This window comes from Asterias rubens, chromosome 22, assembly GCF_902459465.1.
Source record: "Asterias rubens chromosome 22, eAstRub1.3, whole genome shotgun sequence".
Classification (NCBI taxonomy): domain Eukaryota; kingdom Metazoa; phylum Echinodermata; class Asteroidea; order Forcipulatida; family Asteriidae; genus Asterias; species Asterias rubens.
The window spans coordinates 3,880,190-3,896,887 of NC_047083.1; the positions used below are offsets into that span (position 1 = coordinate 3,880,190).

At 40.0% G+C, this 16,698-nt stretch overlaps 1 protein-coding gene across 3 annotated transcripts in view; it reads right to left on the minus strand.

Moving 5' to 3' along the window:
- Positions 1-463: 463 nt before the first annotated feature.
- LOC117304957 (solute carrier organic anion transporter family member 2A1-like) overlaps positions 464-16,698 on the minus strand; it is a 38,027-nt gene continuing 21,792 nt past the window's right edge. For all 3 annotated transcript variants that reach the window (XM_033789615.1, XM_033789614.1, XM_033789612.1), the window contains 11 exons: positions 14,248-14,582; positions 12,998-13,407; positions 12,263-12,525; positions 11,692-11,848; positions 9,435-9,599; positions 8,242-8,470; positions 7,391-7,574; positions 5,258-5,436; positions 3,311-3,375; positions 2,361-2,563; positions 464-981 (listed from right to left, as the gene is read on the minus strand). In XM_033789615.1, the coding sequence (XP_033645506.1) occupies positions 934-981; positions 2,361-2,563; positions 3,311-3,375; positions 5,258-5,436; positions 7,391-7,574; positions 8,242-8,470; positions 9,435-9,599; positions 11,692-11,848; positions 12,263-12,525; positions 12,998-13,407; positions 14,248-14,528 (2,184 nt within the window). In that variant the 5' untranslated portion in view covers positions 14,529-14,582 and the 3' untranslated portion in view covers positions 464-933. The remainder of the gene's footprint in view (positions 982-2,360; positions 2,564-3,310; positions 3,376-5,257; positions 5,437-7,390; positions 7,575-8,241; positions 8,471-9,434; positions 9,600-11,691; positions 11,849-12,262; positions 12,526-12,997; positions 13,408-14,247; positions 14,583-16,698) is intronic.

Below are 16,698 nucleotides of genomic sequence, written 5' to 3' on the forward strand. Positions count from 1 at the left end.
CCCTTGTCACACGAAGTTGTGTTCGTTTTTAGATGGTTGATTTCGAGATGTTTTATATTATAAACCTCTCCCCATTGCTCGTCACCAAGTAAGGTTTTATGCTAACAATTATTTTTAATTATTACCAATAGTGTCTACCTCTTTAAAAGCAATGGCTATACAAAGTTGTCAAACGATAATGAATCTTTGTGGGTTCGGAGTAGTTATAGGCTTTAGGCTTTATAGGGTTAGGGTAAGAGTGACGGTTAGGGTAGACTTATAGATATTGCATTACATGTAGGGTTAGAATTAGGGTTGAATGTTTTCATTATGCTAAGGTCAAAAGGAATATTTAACATATTATCTTACTAATTTACAATTTCATTATTTCAGCATTTCCCGATTTGAACAGATATTGATTACCATTTTAATTCTTAAAACATATAAAGGCACTGTGACCAGTTCTGCATCTGGGGTCAATTTCACCTTATATTCGAACGTATAATAACACTGTAGACTTGAAGAAACAAAAATCATTCAAATCTGGCACAATTCCAAATTGAAAGAAGTTCTTTCTGGGGGAGTTAGACCTTTAAACAAAAATTTCAAAAACAACGACAATGCAAGGACAACGACAACGAAAAAACAAAACAAACAACGAGTTTACAGTCGACTAAGATCCCAGAGGACTGGCCAAACTATAATCTCTTTATAATTATAGTAAGAACAAAAATTTTTAAGAGGAGAACAAAACAAAGGAACACATGGTAATTTTGGACTTCATAATGTACTCGTTACAAGCAGAACATCTTTATAACGAGGTTTGACTGTTTTAAACGAGATGGTTTGTAACAACAGTTCGTTTTTAGCGACTCCTGTCTCGTCGGGTTTGTCTTCTCAAATCTGTCACTTGGTGACAGTGTTGGCAATTTAAGATGGTTTGCGCATGCGCGTTTAGGCCACCGACTTCTCCTTTTCGGAAACCTCACTTTCATCTCGTCTCTGAAATAAAAACAAATATATATTATACATCAAATTAACAAAGGATTGGTTATTGTTATTATTATTACATCATACAAAGGCACAATCAGCAGCCTTTGCCAGGAACATTGGGCAAACCCCTTCTCTAAGCGATAAGTATTACATGGATCGTTTACGTGAATTACACAACACACGGGACCAGCGGCCTTACGTCCCGTCCGAAGGACGAAGCAACTGTTAAGTGTCTTGCTTAGGACACAAGTGTCACGACTGGGACTCAAACCCACACTCTTCTGATCAGAAACGCCAGAGTTTGAATTCGGTGCTCTTAACAGCTCGGCCACGACACTTCAACGCTAAACGTGGATTGATTTGACCTTGTGAAAACAACTATGACTGTTAAAGGAACACGTTGCCTTGGATCGGTCGAGTTGGTCTTGAAAAGCGTTTGTAACCGTTTGTTATAAAATGCATATGGGTAGAAAGATGTTGTAAAAGTAGAATACAATGATCAACACAAACATGCCTCGAAATTGCATGGTTTTCCTTTTACCTCGTCGACTAACACGGTCGGCCATTTATGGGAGTCAATTTTTTTAATCCTATAAATGGCCGACCGTGTTAGTTCGCAAAGTAAAAGGAAAACCACACAATTTCGGGGCATCATTGTGTGGATCATTGTATTCTACTTTTACAACATCTTTCCAACCATATGCATTTTTTTTTTAAACGGTTACAAACGCTTTTTATAGACCAACTCGTCCGATCCAAGGCAACGTGTTCCCTTATGGGAACTCGGCAAACTCCCACAAGGGGATCATATACACACCAAGCTGGCAACAACCAATCTCTATCATACAAACATTGGTTTAATGTCTATGATTATGAATTGCATAAATCAAGAAGTTGTGAGTCAGTACCTAGACAACAATATTTATTCTAGTCATTGTGAAATCAGCGGTTAGCTCAGGATTTGAACCCACAACCTTGTGAATGCTTTGTTGCCGTTTTCTCAGCAATAGACCTGTATCCAAAAACGTATCTTTCTTTGACATTTGCCTATGAATAATATAAATATAAACCACAAGGGAAACTGACTGGGTAAATTTTAAAATGTTTTTGAGGATTGAACTCTAGAATTTACCAGAGTGGGATTCGAACCAACGACCTCCGGATTAACATGCCGGCGCTCTACCAAATGAGAGCTATCTAGCCCTATATTGGCGATGTTCCTATTTAGTCAATATCTTTTTATATTTTGTCATAACCTGGGAGGCGGCAGCCAGGGGATCACCGATTCGACTTTTGTTTCACATATAAATATAAACCCCAAAGGGAAACTGCAAGTCTTTGTTCAACCCCAAAAATTAAATTAACTATAATATGTAACCTATACTCACCCTCTTGTTGCGGATGGCAAAGTAGACGCCCACGAACAGAAAGCTAGAGACGACTTTCAGGATGCCGACCAGACCCTGGAAAGCGAAGCGTATCCCGGTACGGTCATACACCCAGCACGCACCCCTCTCCTCGTTCTGGTAGCCCCATAGAATACAGGCCGAGTTGATTGCCGCTCCGAAGTAGACGGGCGCTGGGAAGTAACCTTATAAAAAGAAAAGCAAAGGAAAAAATGCTAGGTGTATTTTGGTTTGCGGTATTTTAAAAACACAATGTGTATCTACTTGCTAAGAAAAAAATCAACTGACATGAAACTATACGAATTTAAAGACACTGGACACTATTGGTTATTGTCAAAGACCTGTCGGATCACTTGGTGTATCTCAACATATGCATACAAAAAACCTTGGAACATTTGAGCTCGATTACACGAAGTTGTGTGCTTTCAGATGCTTGATCTAATTCTGAGGTCTCGAAATCAAACTCGTGGAAATTTACTTCTCTCTCGAAAATTACGTTACTTCAGAGGGAGCCGTTTCTCACAATGTTTTATACTATCAACCTCTCCCCATTACTCGTTACCAAGTAAGGTAAAGTAATATTTGTTTTGAGTAATTACCAATAGTGTCCACTGCCTTTAAGCACCTTAGTGCAAACAAAATAACAACTATAATCACAAACTTCAATCCATTCTTACGGATTCACAATCTGTCTGTGTCACTGCGGATTAAAAATCCGTTATTACGGAGTTTGATTCCGTTCCCACCTTTCAGTAGCCCTCTAGGGTTCAAAACTCACAGAGATTTTTAGGAACAGTGTCCTCAGCACTACAGAAGTGGATCAATGAGCTTGTTTTCTTTGTTAAAATGCGGACAAAATAGCAGCTTATTTTCTTCATCAGGCTGACCTAAAAAGGCTGAATTAAGACACAAGTCTGAAGTTTAATATTTACCCAAGAGATTCAGGAACAGTGTCTGGAAACCGAGGGCGGCTGATCTCATGTCATCTTCAACGATTCTACGGATGGGAGCAAAAATATTCACATTTTAACAGATATATTCGGTATTTTTTTTTTATATATTATTATAAATATATAGCACTTGACTTGTTAACTCCCGAAGTGAGCCGAGAAAGAATACATGGACCCAATAATGACCGGGGCACTAATGTAAAGCGCATTGGGACGGTTATTGTGAACTGTGCTATTTGTCCCACATAACAAAAAAACTTCCAAAAGTACATAGATATTGTTTGTTTATCTTGTGTAAGGTACTCGGTGATTTCACTGAACAATTTTTTTACACACACCAAGTGTACACACTCCAACAAAATCAAACAAAAAGGCCTGCTGGAATTTGTTAGAGCGTGTACTAAGCAAACTGTTTCATTTTGTTTGAGTGGGTACAGTTCCCAGTACATGGTGGTTTAAGCTGTTGGAATGTGTTGGGTTAGAGATTGATTCCAGTAAAAACTATTTGGGGTTTGGGGTTTTAAAGACACTGGGCACTACTGCGGCCCTGTTTTGGTTAAACGATGTAAGTCATTTTTTTGAAATTTTGAGATAAAGCCATTTCCCAGTAAAGTGAGGGCACTCTTTCCGATTCTGAAAATCTTATCGTCAACGGATGAGTGGTTCAGAAGATACAAACTGTATGTTGACCTGTACAACTCAAAGTTTGTGACTTTAATTCACAAAAAAGATGTATGTCACACTTACACTTATTTTACAAACTAAAAATATGGTAAAATGGTGTATCTCTCTGACATACACCATTTGAGCAAATTAATCAACATCCCAAATGCTTTTTAGTATACCATTGTTATGCACCAGTTTGACGACATACGCTTTCCTGTGAGTGTGCATTATTTCGGTGAAATGATGTATCTTTGAATAAACTGTAACAGTTTCTTCAATAATGTTCAAAAACTTATAACAAAATATGGAAACTTATTTTCAATTATTACATTAGTGAAAAACTTTAACAAAATGACAATCCAATATTCTGAAACAAAAAGGCAGTTATTTCAACTTTAAACCTATTTTTCTTGAAATTAGCTTTTTTGAGATACATCGTTTTACCAAAACAGGGCCGACTGGTAATTGCCAAAAATATTCTTCTCACTTGGTGTATCTCAACATGTGCATCAAATAACAAACCTGTGAAAATTTGAGCTCAATCGGTAGTCGAAGTTGCGAGATATAATAATGAAAGTAAGAAAAAACACCCTTGTCGCACCCTTGTCACACGTAGTTGTGTGCTTTCAGATGCTCGATTTCGAGACCTCAAATTCTAAATCTGAGGTCTCGAAATCAAATTCGTGGAAAACACTTCTTTCTCGAAAACTACGTCACTTCAGAGGGCGAGGGAGCTGTTTCTGACAATGTTTATTACTATCAAACTCTCCCCACTACTCGTAATCAAGAAAGGTTTTATGCTAATAATTATTTTTGAGTAATTACCAATAGTGTCCACTGCCTTTAATATAATTTATGGGATGGGTCCACTGCCTTTAAAGGCAGTGGACACTATTGGTAATCACTCAAAATAGTTATTAGCATAAAACCTTTCTTGGTGACCAGTAATGGGGAGAGGTTGATGGTATAAAACATTGTGAGAAATGGCTCCCTCTGAAGTGCCATAGTTTTCGAGAGAGAAGTACTTTTCCACGAATTTGATTTCGAGTTACGAACTTGAGGCCTCGAAATCAACTATCTAAACGCACACAACTTCGTGTGACAAGGGTGTTTTTTTTTCTTTCATTATTATCCCGGAAGTTCGATGACCGATTGAGCTCAAATTTTCACAGCTTTGTTACTTTATGCATATGTTGAGATACCTTAACTGTGAAGGCTAGTCTTTGACAATTACCAAATAGTTTCCACTGCCTTTAAACTAACCTCAATGTGATTAGGACCAGTCCACTCTGCCCCAGTCCACTGGCGAAGATTAGTACAATACTGCTGAAGATGAGTACAGGCACCTGCCAGTCTTGACAGTCAGGTGCGCACTCTCCATCAATTGCTGTCCCGTTCGCGAGCCCGGGTGATGGGGTGATACAGGTGCAGTCATAAAAGCTCTGAAAATACAAAATCATAAATGTATTGCTCTCATTATACTTGGTTGTATATTCAAATAATTAACGTTAAAGACAGTGGACACTATTGGTAATTGTAAAAGACCAGTCTTCTCACTTGTACATAAAATAACTAACCTGTGAAAATTTGAGCTCAATTGGTTGTCGAAGTTGCGAGATAATAATGAAAGAAAAGAACACCCTTGTCACACGAAGTTGTGTGCTTTCAGATGCTTGATTTCGAGACCTCAAATTCTAAACTTGAGGTCTCGAAATCAAATCCGTGGAAAATTACTTCTCTCTCGAAAACTACGTCACTTCAGAGGGAGCCGTTTCTCACAATGTTTTAAACCATCAACCTCTCCCCATTACTCGTTACCAAGTAAGGTTATATGCTAATAATTATTTTGAGTAAATAACAATAGTGTCCACTGCCTTTAAAGACACCGGACACATTTTGGTAAAAGTCTGAGACCACATGTGTTCTCACTTGGTGCGTACCAACATAATAACTCTGTGAAAATCTGGACGCAATTGCAATGAAAGGAAAACACCCTTCTTCCACAAAATGTGTGTGCTTTCAGTGTGTATAATAAAGGGCTTCAGCTGAAGATTTTTATTATTTGAGTAAGAAATTACTTCTTTTGCCAAAAATATGATACTTCAGAGAGAGCAGCTTAAACAATGGTTTACACATCAGCAGCTCTCCATTGCTCGTTATTTTGAGCACTAATAGTGTTCAATGCCTTTAATGAAGACATGTAAACAAAAATGTCTCTGAAAACTTAACAAATAAACAACAAAAACAGCTGATTTCGGTTGTATCAACCAAAATTAAATGACAACGCGTTAACATGCTACAAACTGGGCATAATTTTCCGTTTTTTTGACTGACTCACCCATCAGCGGATTAAACCAACATTTTCATAGGTTTGTTATTTCATGTATAAGTTGTTGATCATACAAACCATAAGTGACTTATTTTTTCGCCCCTACCAATCCTGCACTGGGACTTTGTAATACTTACAGTACTATTATAGGATTTTGAGGCATTATAGTAAGGTTTGCGGTAACACCATGTAATGACTATCTCTAATGAGTTGGGGTGGTTCTGAAAAGTACCGTTGGTTTCAACTCGACGTTTTGATCAGTATGCTCTGATCGTCTTCTGGAGAAAGGATTTGAGGCATTGCATTGGTTGGGTATCAACTTTGGTTTGCGGTAACACCATGTGTGTATCTACTTGCCAGGTAGAGTTTGTTCTTTAGAGAACTGTCTTGCTTTATATTTGGTTTCCAGTAACACCATGTGTGTATCTACTTGCTAGGTAGAGTTTGCTCTTTAGAGAACTGTCTTTTTTTATTCTACTACCGCGGAGTAGATTTATCGGATGTTCGGGAGACTTTTCAGTTCTAAAAAGAACTGTCCTGCAGGCTGTTTAAAGCCATTGGACCCTTTCGGTTCAGAAAAAAAAATCACAGATTTACAAATAACTTACAGGGTTTACAGAAGGCAATGGTGAAAGACTTCTCTTGAAATATTATTCCATGAAATGCTTTACTTTTTGAGAAAACAGCAAAACAATATAAATTCCCGTTAACGAGAATTACGGATTAATTTTAAACACACGTCATGACACGGCGAAACGCGCGGAAACAAGGGTGGGTTTTTCCGTTGTTTTCTCCCGACTCTGATGACCGATTGAGCCTAAATTTTCACAGGTTTGTTATTTGATATAGAAGTTGTGGAACACAAAGTGTGGGCCTTGGACAACACTGTTTACCGAAAGGGTCCAATGGCTTTAACTACTACCTGGGCGGATGGTATAGAAAATAGGCTGGGACTACTACTTTAGCTTATAGGATCGTAATTAACTGTACTACCGCGGAGTCACTTCTTGAAATTTGTCTCAACGTTTCGACTAGCTTGCTCTAGTCATCGTCAGTAATGTTCTTACATAAATTGTTCTGTTGAGTGAGTCCATTTGTGTTCTATTCACTGCTTGGCATCCAGCATAGCATGGTGAAGCATACGTGAGGCCATCCGATCCGCATACTGGCTCGTAGGCTTCTCCCCCGCACGTACAGTCCATGTTACACTCTGAAACTGCCTGCTGTACGGAGTCTTCCAGTGTTATGGGTCTGGAAATAACAACATCAACTGTTATAGTAAATTAGTTTGAGATTGGACGTGCGCATTCTATGAGTGAATTTCTACTTTTTGTAAATATTGGCCACTGTCCACTTATGTCTTCTTTACTACTATGATATAGGTCAATATTTTATTTTTAATTGATTAACAGTGTCAAGGCCTGACGCCTCTTGTTTCATGGGCATCTGAGGCACATAAATTGTGCAACAATGGTGTTTTTTCTTTCGTTATTCTCTTGCAGCTTCGATGACCAATTAAGTCAAAATTTTCGCAGATTTGTTCTTTAATACATGTTATGTTTGAACACACCAAGTGAGAATACTACATAAAATGTGTAGCCTGAACGTCTGACGTCATTCCTCAAGGCTCGTGAATAAAACGATTCTATTACGGAATTTAGGCCGTGTCCGAAACGACGGCTTCGGCTACAGCTACGTCTAGAACAGCGCGTCGGCCAGTGTTGAAGAATAGGCAGACGCGCGCGATCTAGCCGTAGCTGTAGCCGAAGTCGCCGTTTCGGACACGGCCAGAGCAGTGTACTGTTTGGGCACACGTTTATCCTTATCACTGTATCCAATGTAATCAGTGGATCTGAGAAGCTGGGACCTGTCTTTATCCTTGCCCAATCTATATATGTTGCCCTAGTTTATAGCTTACTGCAGTGTTCCTGTCATCCCATCAAACCTTGTGGGCGCCATATAATCAGCCGAGATGCCCGCAACAGCCTGCGTCTGACAGCCAAAGGTCAAAAAGACCGGGATGAAGATGATGCTGACCACGTCGCCGAAGAGGAGGAACAGGGCGCACTTCTCGGGGGCCCATTTGCGACGTTTGATGATGAAACCACCGACCATGCATCCGACCAGATTGAAGGGGAAAACGATGACTGTAATTAAGAAAAACAGGTGACACATGAGAAGATCAACAGTGATGGGATTTGAGGCATTGTATAGTGCGAGTTTTTACTTGTCTGATGAAGTGCTGTTCACACGACAGAAATTTAATTGGGACCCCCTGCTTAAAATTAGCATGGTTGTAAAATGTAGCTATGTTTGACATGATTTTGCACGGAAATTTGGACCAACAAATTTCGACCTTTCACACGAGGTACGTTTTGTATATTTTTCAACCATGCTACAATTTTAGCAAGGAAGGAACCCTTGCTAAATTGCTCTCGTGTGAAAGGGGCTTATTAACTCCCGAAACAATTAAGTTCCAGTTGTCTTGTCTTCAGCCTTTTCAGTTCTCCAAGTTTTGTTCATGATAGCACTTTTGTGTCCGATCTGCACTCCACCAACAATCAAGAACCCTTGGCTTAACGCCCTCACCGTTAAGGATCCTGTCGAGATATTGATACATAAATATATCAACACAGTATTTGTTTGCAGTATCTCAATGGGTGTATTTACTTGCCACGATTTTGTTCTTTAGAGAACTGTCTTGATTTATATTCCATAACTGCGGAGTAAATTTTTGGAATTCGGAAGACTTCTCAGTTCTGATAATAAATGTCCTGCTAGTCTAGCTACTACCTGGGCGGAAGGTAGAACATAGCTGGGACTACTACTTTAGTGGGTCGTTATTGACTTCACTACTGCAGAGTGGGTTCTTATCGGTCTCAACGTTTCGACTAGCTTGCTCTAGTCATCTTCAGGAGACTGATCTTTGGGAAGTTGACAACCGAACTTCAAAGTGTATTTTATCCAAAGAGAAATAAGTTGTGAAGCCAGTTTCAAGTTATTGTAATCCCTCAGATAAATGATCGGGTCCCGTCGTCTGGATTCATTTATAACACCCAACATTGCTTTATGTATACGGGGTTCAAGACATCATACAATATTTTGACTTACTCGCAAGCATGGATGACAAAGCTGGAGACACTGCAAACGCCACATTGTAGTATTTCAGGGAGAAGCTGCCGTTGGCGGCAGCATTTGCACCCTCCATGGCCGATGACAGACATAGCAAAAACAGACCGAGATTCAACGCCATTCTTTTGTAGCTGTGGTACATCTCTACGGTGGGTGAGAGAGACACAAAGGTGTTAATAATGAAGTCTTATAAAGCCCCCTTTCACACGATATCAATTAAGCAAGGGTCCCTTGCTAAATGTTAGCACGGTTGTAAAAGTTGACAAAATGTACCCCGTGTGAAGGGACATCAATTGTTTCTGCTGTCCAAGTTATCTTGCTAAAATAAATATTTTAAAACACTGCTACATTTTATAACCATGCTAAATTTCAGCAAGGAACCACAGTTAAATTGATGTCGTGTGAATAGCACTTAAGGCGGCATGTCTGTCATCAAAGGTGACGCTCCTGGCGCAGAAAACCCTAACTATAAGCTGACATCTGCGAACTGTATAAGATGCAAAATAACAGAGATGGATCTTAAGTTTATTCTTGAAACTGAGGCAGGACGTCTCTTTCCTCAGTTAGATAAACCTGGTCCCAATTTCATAGAGCTGCTTAACGGTCGATTTTGTGCTTAACGGGTGCACCTAGCAAGTTTTTCATTTCATAGCCTTGCTTAAGCAAGGTTTTTTGCTTAAAACGGCGAGGCAAGCAAGCAAAAAGGGTCCTTAAAGACCCATTGCTTAAGCACCCTGTTTAAGCGCCGGGCCCAGTTTCAAAGAGCTGCATCCCGTAACGGTCGATTTTGTGCTTAAAGCCATTGGACCCTTTCGGTAAACAGTGTTGTCCAAGGCCCACACTTTGTGTACCACAACTTCTATATCAAATAAGAAACCTGTGAAAATTTAGGCTCAATCGGTCATCGGAGTCGGGAGAAAACAACGGAAAATCCCACCCTTGTTTCCGCGCGTTTCGCCGTGTCATGACATGTATTTAAAATAAATCCGTAATTCTCGTTAACGAGAATTTATATTGTTTTGCTGTTTTCTCACAAAGTAAAGCATTTCATGGAATAATATTTCAAGAGAAGTCTTTCACCATTGCCTTCTGTAAACCCTGTAAGTTATTTGTAAATCTGTGAACTTTTTTTTTTTTTCTGAACCGAAAGGGTCCAATGGCTTTAACGGGCACATCTAGCAAATTTTTCATATCATACCCTTGCTTAAGCAAGGTTTTTTGCTTACATAGGTAAGCAAACAAAAAGGGTCCTTAAAGCCTCTATTTTGCTTAAGCACCCTATTCACACAGCGCATAGTGCAACACTCATTGCAAACGATGTTATTGTGTCGGCACAGCGGTGATTGTACGTGCGTTTGTATGGTAGGTGTAGCGAATAAACGAGTGTCTAAAATGCTTCAGAATCATGCTGTACAATGTATTATCTTCTTGTTTACTTTCAAGTAAGTGTGTAAACCTTTCGAGGGGCACTTTGAACCATTACAAATAATACAGATCAGACACAGAAGGTGATTAATTTTTTTTATCGCCACTCGAGTGCACTCCGCATTTATTTCGCCCGCCATTTTGTCAGCACCTTCTTCTTTTTCGCTTAAGCAAACGATCTAAAATGTTGCGCGCGCAGTTTGTTTACGTGCTTAAGCTAGCAACCGCTGGTGAAATAGGTTTACGCTTAAGCAATTCTTGTTGCTACGTTAACCCAACATATTTGCTTACCGTTAAGCAGCCCTAGGCCATGCACACAGTGCAAAATACACTGCCTTCTTCTGTTTTGCTTAAGCAAACGATCTAAAATCTCCGCGCGCAGATTCTTTACGTGCTTAAGCTAGTGTACGTTGAGCTTGGAATCCGAATGGTTTTAAGTAATTATTTTTGCTACGTTAAGCGAAAAAATTTGCTTACCGTTAAGCAGCTCTATGAAATTGGGCCCAGTTGGCCTTCATTGAATAACAACGTTACCAAAGTAAGTCTGGGACCACTACAGTATATTAAATGTAGCGACCACTTTGCGTGTTCACTTTGAGTTGTCTGACCTCATCGCATCATCATGTAGTAGGGTTTTAACAATTTGGATGACTCTTCCAGAGCACCGTACAAAACGCCCTTTCCTGTTCTCTATAACGGTGTCTTTTTATTATAATGGGTTCTTTATAACACGATGTCTTTATAAAACGGTGTCTTTAAACAATGTTGAACAAAACGATTCCAGGTTTTTTTTTTTAGAGACTGTACTTACTTTTGAGAGCGTTCCAGAATGTGATATGAAGAGGAAGCTTAAATGGCTCGTCCTTCTCTGGTTTAGTCACAACCTCCTTCCCAGAATGCCCATTTGATGTCCCGTCGATCGACTTCATCTGGATTCCTTCGTCTTCCTTTGCTAGGAGGGCCTTAGCCTGGAATGCACAAATTAGAGCAAAACAATGGATTAATATTGTGCATATCATAACAATTATATTTATAACCTATTATTTTAAAGACACATGGACACCTTTGGTAATTGTCAATGACCAGTCTTCTCATTTGGTGTATTTAGAAGTAACAAAAATTGAATTTGATTTCGAGACCGCAGAATTAGATTTTGAGGTCTCGAAATCAAGCATCTGAAAGCACAACACTTTGTGTGACAAGGGTGTTTTTCTTTCATAAGTATCTCGCAACTTCGACGACCGATTGAGCTCAATTTTTCACAGGTTTGCTATTTTATGCATACGTCAAGATACACGAAGTGAAAAGACTGGTCTTTTATTACCAAAGGTTTCCAGTGCCTTTAATGACAGTTACTTTTGTCAGGCACAAAGTGTCATTACCTTTTCACGCTCTTCCTCCATTCGCTCCTTGGACTGAGGCATGTGTTTCGGGAAGAAAAAGAACGGGATACTTAGTAGCATGACCGCACCGCCGAGGCAGACGAAGCCGAGCCACCAGGCCCCGATGAACCGGGGGTCGTTCTGCTCGAATGTCGGCCTCTCATTCGCCGGCACACGGTCAAAGTCCACGAAGATGTTGAGGAAAGTGGAGCCGAAGAGGAAGCCGAGAAGAGGGCCAATGGAGACGGCGATGAACAGGAAGGCTGGTTGAGAACAAAAAAATGTATTTATATCAGTATTGACATTTAAAAAAGAAAGAGCGGAATTAAGTTGTTTAATTCAACCAATATTTATTTCCATAGTGATGAACAAAGGAGAATAATAAACAAGTTAATTAAGTTCAAGGGATTTGAGGCATTGCATGGTGATGTATGAATATATAGTTGGCTTGACATGTGTGTATCTACTTGCCAGGTAGAGTTTGTCCTTTAGAGAACTGTCTAGCTATATACTTTACTACAGCGGAGTAGATTGTTCGGGTTTTTTTTTCCGGGAGACGGAAAAGATACGAACCTTCCTCCCTTTTAACTACTACCTGGTCAGAAGGAAGGAAATTGTCTGGGAATACCACCACTTTAACTTTTAGAGGATCATAATTAACTTCACTACCAGTTGTGCTATGAAATTGGGCCGTGGTCAGTTCTCACACAGGAGTTTCTTTTAGAAAGAGCATACCTATATACACAGGGGTGGTGTGCTTGCCCACAGCATCATCAATGTACGTCGTTCCCAGGGGCTTGACCGGTACATTCCCGATCCCAAGTAGCAGCTGTCCAATGATGAGCCACCACACGGGGTTGAAAGCAGTCTCATTGTCGTAGTCCACCTCACAAGGATCCGTGTTGTCCTCATTCGCCGCGCAGTAGTCGATGAACTTCTCCGTCTCGTTGCAGCCCTCGGGGATGCTGGTGTAGGCGGGTAGCATGAAGTGGGGTACGCCGCACATAACTATGCCGATCCCGGCTAGCAGGAGACCGAATGCGATGATGCGGGGACGGTTACCCTTGTGGCCGAAGTAGGCGACGAAGATGACCAAGAGGAGGTCCATGGCGTCGTTCAAGATGATGATGGCTCCAGATTCAATACTGAAAGAAATGAAAAACAGACAGTGTTAAACCGTTTGCAAAACAAAATCGAGTCATTCAATGTCCTCGAAAGGACTCCATGACTTCATCCCAACTCCATCCTTCAGACCCAAGGGCAGGGCTCTTCCAACTCAATCGCCTTATAAACTGGCCCGGGCCGTAATATACCTTGTACCTCCAGAGCATCGGAGCTACCCCATACCAAGAGCTCAAATTTGTGTCAGTGTGGCAGCCCACAGACCATCATCGACATCGTTCATTACTGCCCTGACTTCAGACCACCAAAAGGGTTGATGAGGATACCATCAGTTGGCTTGAAGCCACTAAACTACCAATTTAATTACGTCAATTTGGTTTAAAAATCAAACGAAATGAAAAAAGAATATCGATTCATTCATTCATTTAATACACCAGAGGCACGGAAGTTCCAATGAGCTGTATAAGGTTGCAGGTCAAGGAATGCAAGGTGATTTGGCACAATATGCTGCCAATCAAACCAGGAATTCCGGGGTGAACCACTTCTCTTTTCGAAAAGTGCACTGGGTTCTTTTACGTGCATACACAGCACACGGCACCAAGTGCTTTACGTCCCATCCGAAGGACGATCGCATTATCATGGTTAAGTGTTTTGCATCGTACATGTGTCAAGGCTGGGACTCGAACCAGAAACACCACAGCTTGAATCCGGTGCTCTTTACAGCATAGGCCATGACACGCCATCTTACGTATTTAATGATGTCTTCATCATAGGGTAAATTATCCCCATATCTTAACATGCTGGATGGCTCTTCAAACAAAAAGATTTCCGAGACTTACAAAATAATTGCAAATACAACCTACCTGGAGAGCTGAAACTGCTTCTCGATGGTTCCGACGACGGCTCCGAGGTAGACAGTTGACGAGGTCTTGATCAGGAGATACAGCATGGACCAGAAAGCAAACGCCTTCGGTCCTCCGGCAAACCACTGGAGTCTCTTGGGCCGGAACGGACCGATACCGCATACTAGCTGGTCCGGATCCGGGTCCTCCGGGTACTCCACCTCAGTTATATTATCGTAGATCGCTGCAGAATCCTTCAGGGGAACCCTGGAGTCCTGCCGGTCCATCTCGGATTCAACCATCTTGTGATGTTTCTTGTTGGATGGTTCGATCTCCTCACCCTCGAGAACGTCAACCTAAAATATTAAATATACAAATATTAATAATACAGCATTTGTAAAGGGGGAATGTCTTGTAAGCCATTCAATGGCGCCGGTCTAAGTTTAAAGGTGTTGTCGGATTTCTTGGGAAAGCAAGCATGAACAAGCGTGTTTTGAAGTTTCTGCTGGAAGAGAGTGATGTTGAACATTTTTTCAAGAAGTGGATATCAGAGTGTTGGAGCTGTGTTTGAAGAGACAGCATGTGATCGTTATTATTCGATAATAAATAGCTTTTATTTTAATTGCAGGAAATGCTGTAGACGCGACGTTTCGACCCTAGCAGAGTCTTCCACGAACGCTAAAAAGGGTCCTTCCAGAAAAGATTCTATTGGGTTGGGTCAGGCCATAGTGATTTTTATTGCACAGATCATTTTATATGATAAGCAGTTTGAAACAGCTTATTCTATTCCCCAATTTGTTTTTATTTGAAACTTGATGATGATAATGATGATGAAAATGATGATGATGATGATGATGATGATCATGATGATGATGATCATGATTCAACACAGCATTTGTGGGGCGCCGTATATATTATTGCAAACACATTCGTAGGCAAGCGCTTCTCCAAGAAAAATGGCGTTTTAATGCTTGATGGCAGATGTGGTAAGATAAAATGCATTCAATGAATGATAGGCACACAGTGGGATGTGAACCCTTCATCACAACTACAAAACGAGAAAGGAAAGTACCACACAACACCAACCTTTTAGTCGGAAAACCAAACTAACAAACACATTTTATGGACATTCCTAAATTTTAAAGGATTTGGGTACTTTTTCAAAATGTCCACAGATTTATATTAAACTTACAGGGTTCGAAGATAATGATAGTGGAAAGCTTCCCTTCGAATATTACTAACTAAGGTTGTGTAGTTTTTGAGAAATGAGTAAAACAAGTCACAAAATCATGTTGGTCTCATGAGACCAACATTATTTTAGCATGTAAAATCCCCTTAACCAGTTATTATATTATACCAAAACCATAGCATAACTGGTTAATACGTTTTTACATGCTAAAGCTGAGACCAAAAGATTACTTTTACTCATTTCTCAAAAACTACAGCACCTCAGTAAGTAAAACTTCAAGGGAAGCTTTCTACTATCAAAATCTCCAAACTGTGTAAGTTTAATGTAAATCTGTGGACATTGTGTTTTTTGTTAGGAAAAAGTACATGTACCCTTTTAAAGTTGTTATTGCATCACACTACGATTACATGATCTCACGTTTAACCCCCAAAATGTTACCCCCCAAAAAGAGGAACAAACAGACGGGCAACTATAAAGTCGTTCTAAATGTTGACGTGTTTCTGTCATTGCATTGTTGTTAATAAAAGGACACTTTTTACAGGAAAAGTTTACCAGACCGTGGACCAAATACGTTGTTTATTTGGAGCGCTTGTTTTCAATCCCAATTTTGTCATTTCATGCATGATATGAAAAAACATTTCTATTAACTTTGTATTTCGACTTTCAATACATTCGTTGAGCAAACAGGAGCCCATTGTGTGAAAGGTAGAGGGAGACTTTTGTAATGTCGGCACGGGCGCTGTGCACGAGTGCAGTTGGGAGTATTATTTCGTTGCCTTTGTAAAGAAAAAATATAAAATATAAAATATAGTCTTTTGTAAAAATTGCATGATATATATTTTGAATGTAGCTGAAGGTCACTTTAATGTGTGGGCTACAATCTATTTTATTTCCAGGGGCTGCTGCCACCAACTACTAGGGCTGAAACAGGGTTACTCCCTTTACAGTCCATACGGATGTAGGTTTGGGTATCATCCATCAGAAGCCTGGCTGGTAGAAAAGAAAGCACTACCTCCCAAACTTTATGAAGTAATCATGGTTATTATTAAGAATTTGTTGAAATGTACAATAAATGTTAAAATACGCCCCTTGTGGCGTATTAAAGCGCCCGTTTAAGACAGTGGACACTTTTGGTAATATTGTCAAAGACCAGTCTTCTCACTTGGTGTATCTAAACATATGCATAAAATAACAAACCTATGAAAATTTGAGCTCAATTGGTCGTCGAAGTTGTGAGTTATGAATGAAGTAAAACACACCCTTGTCACACGACGTTGTGTGCT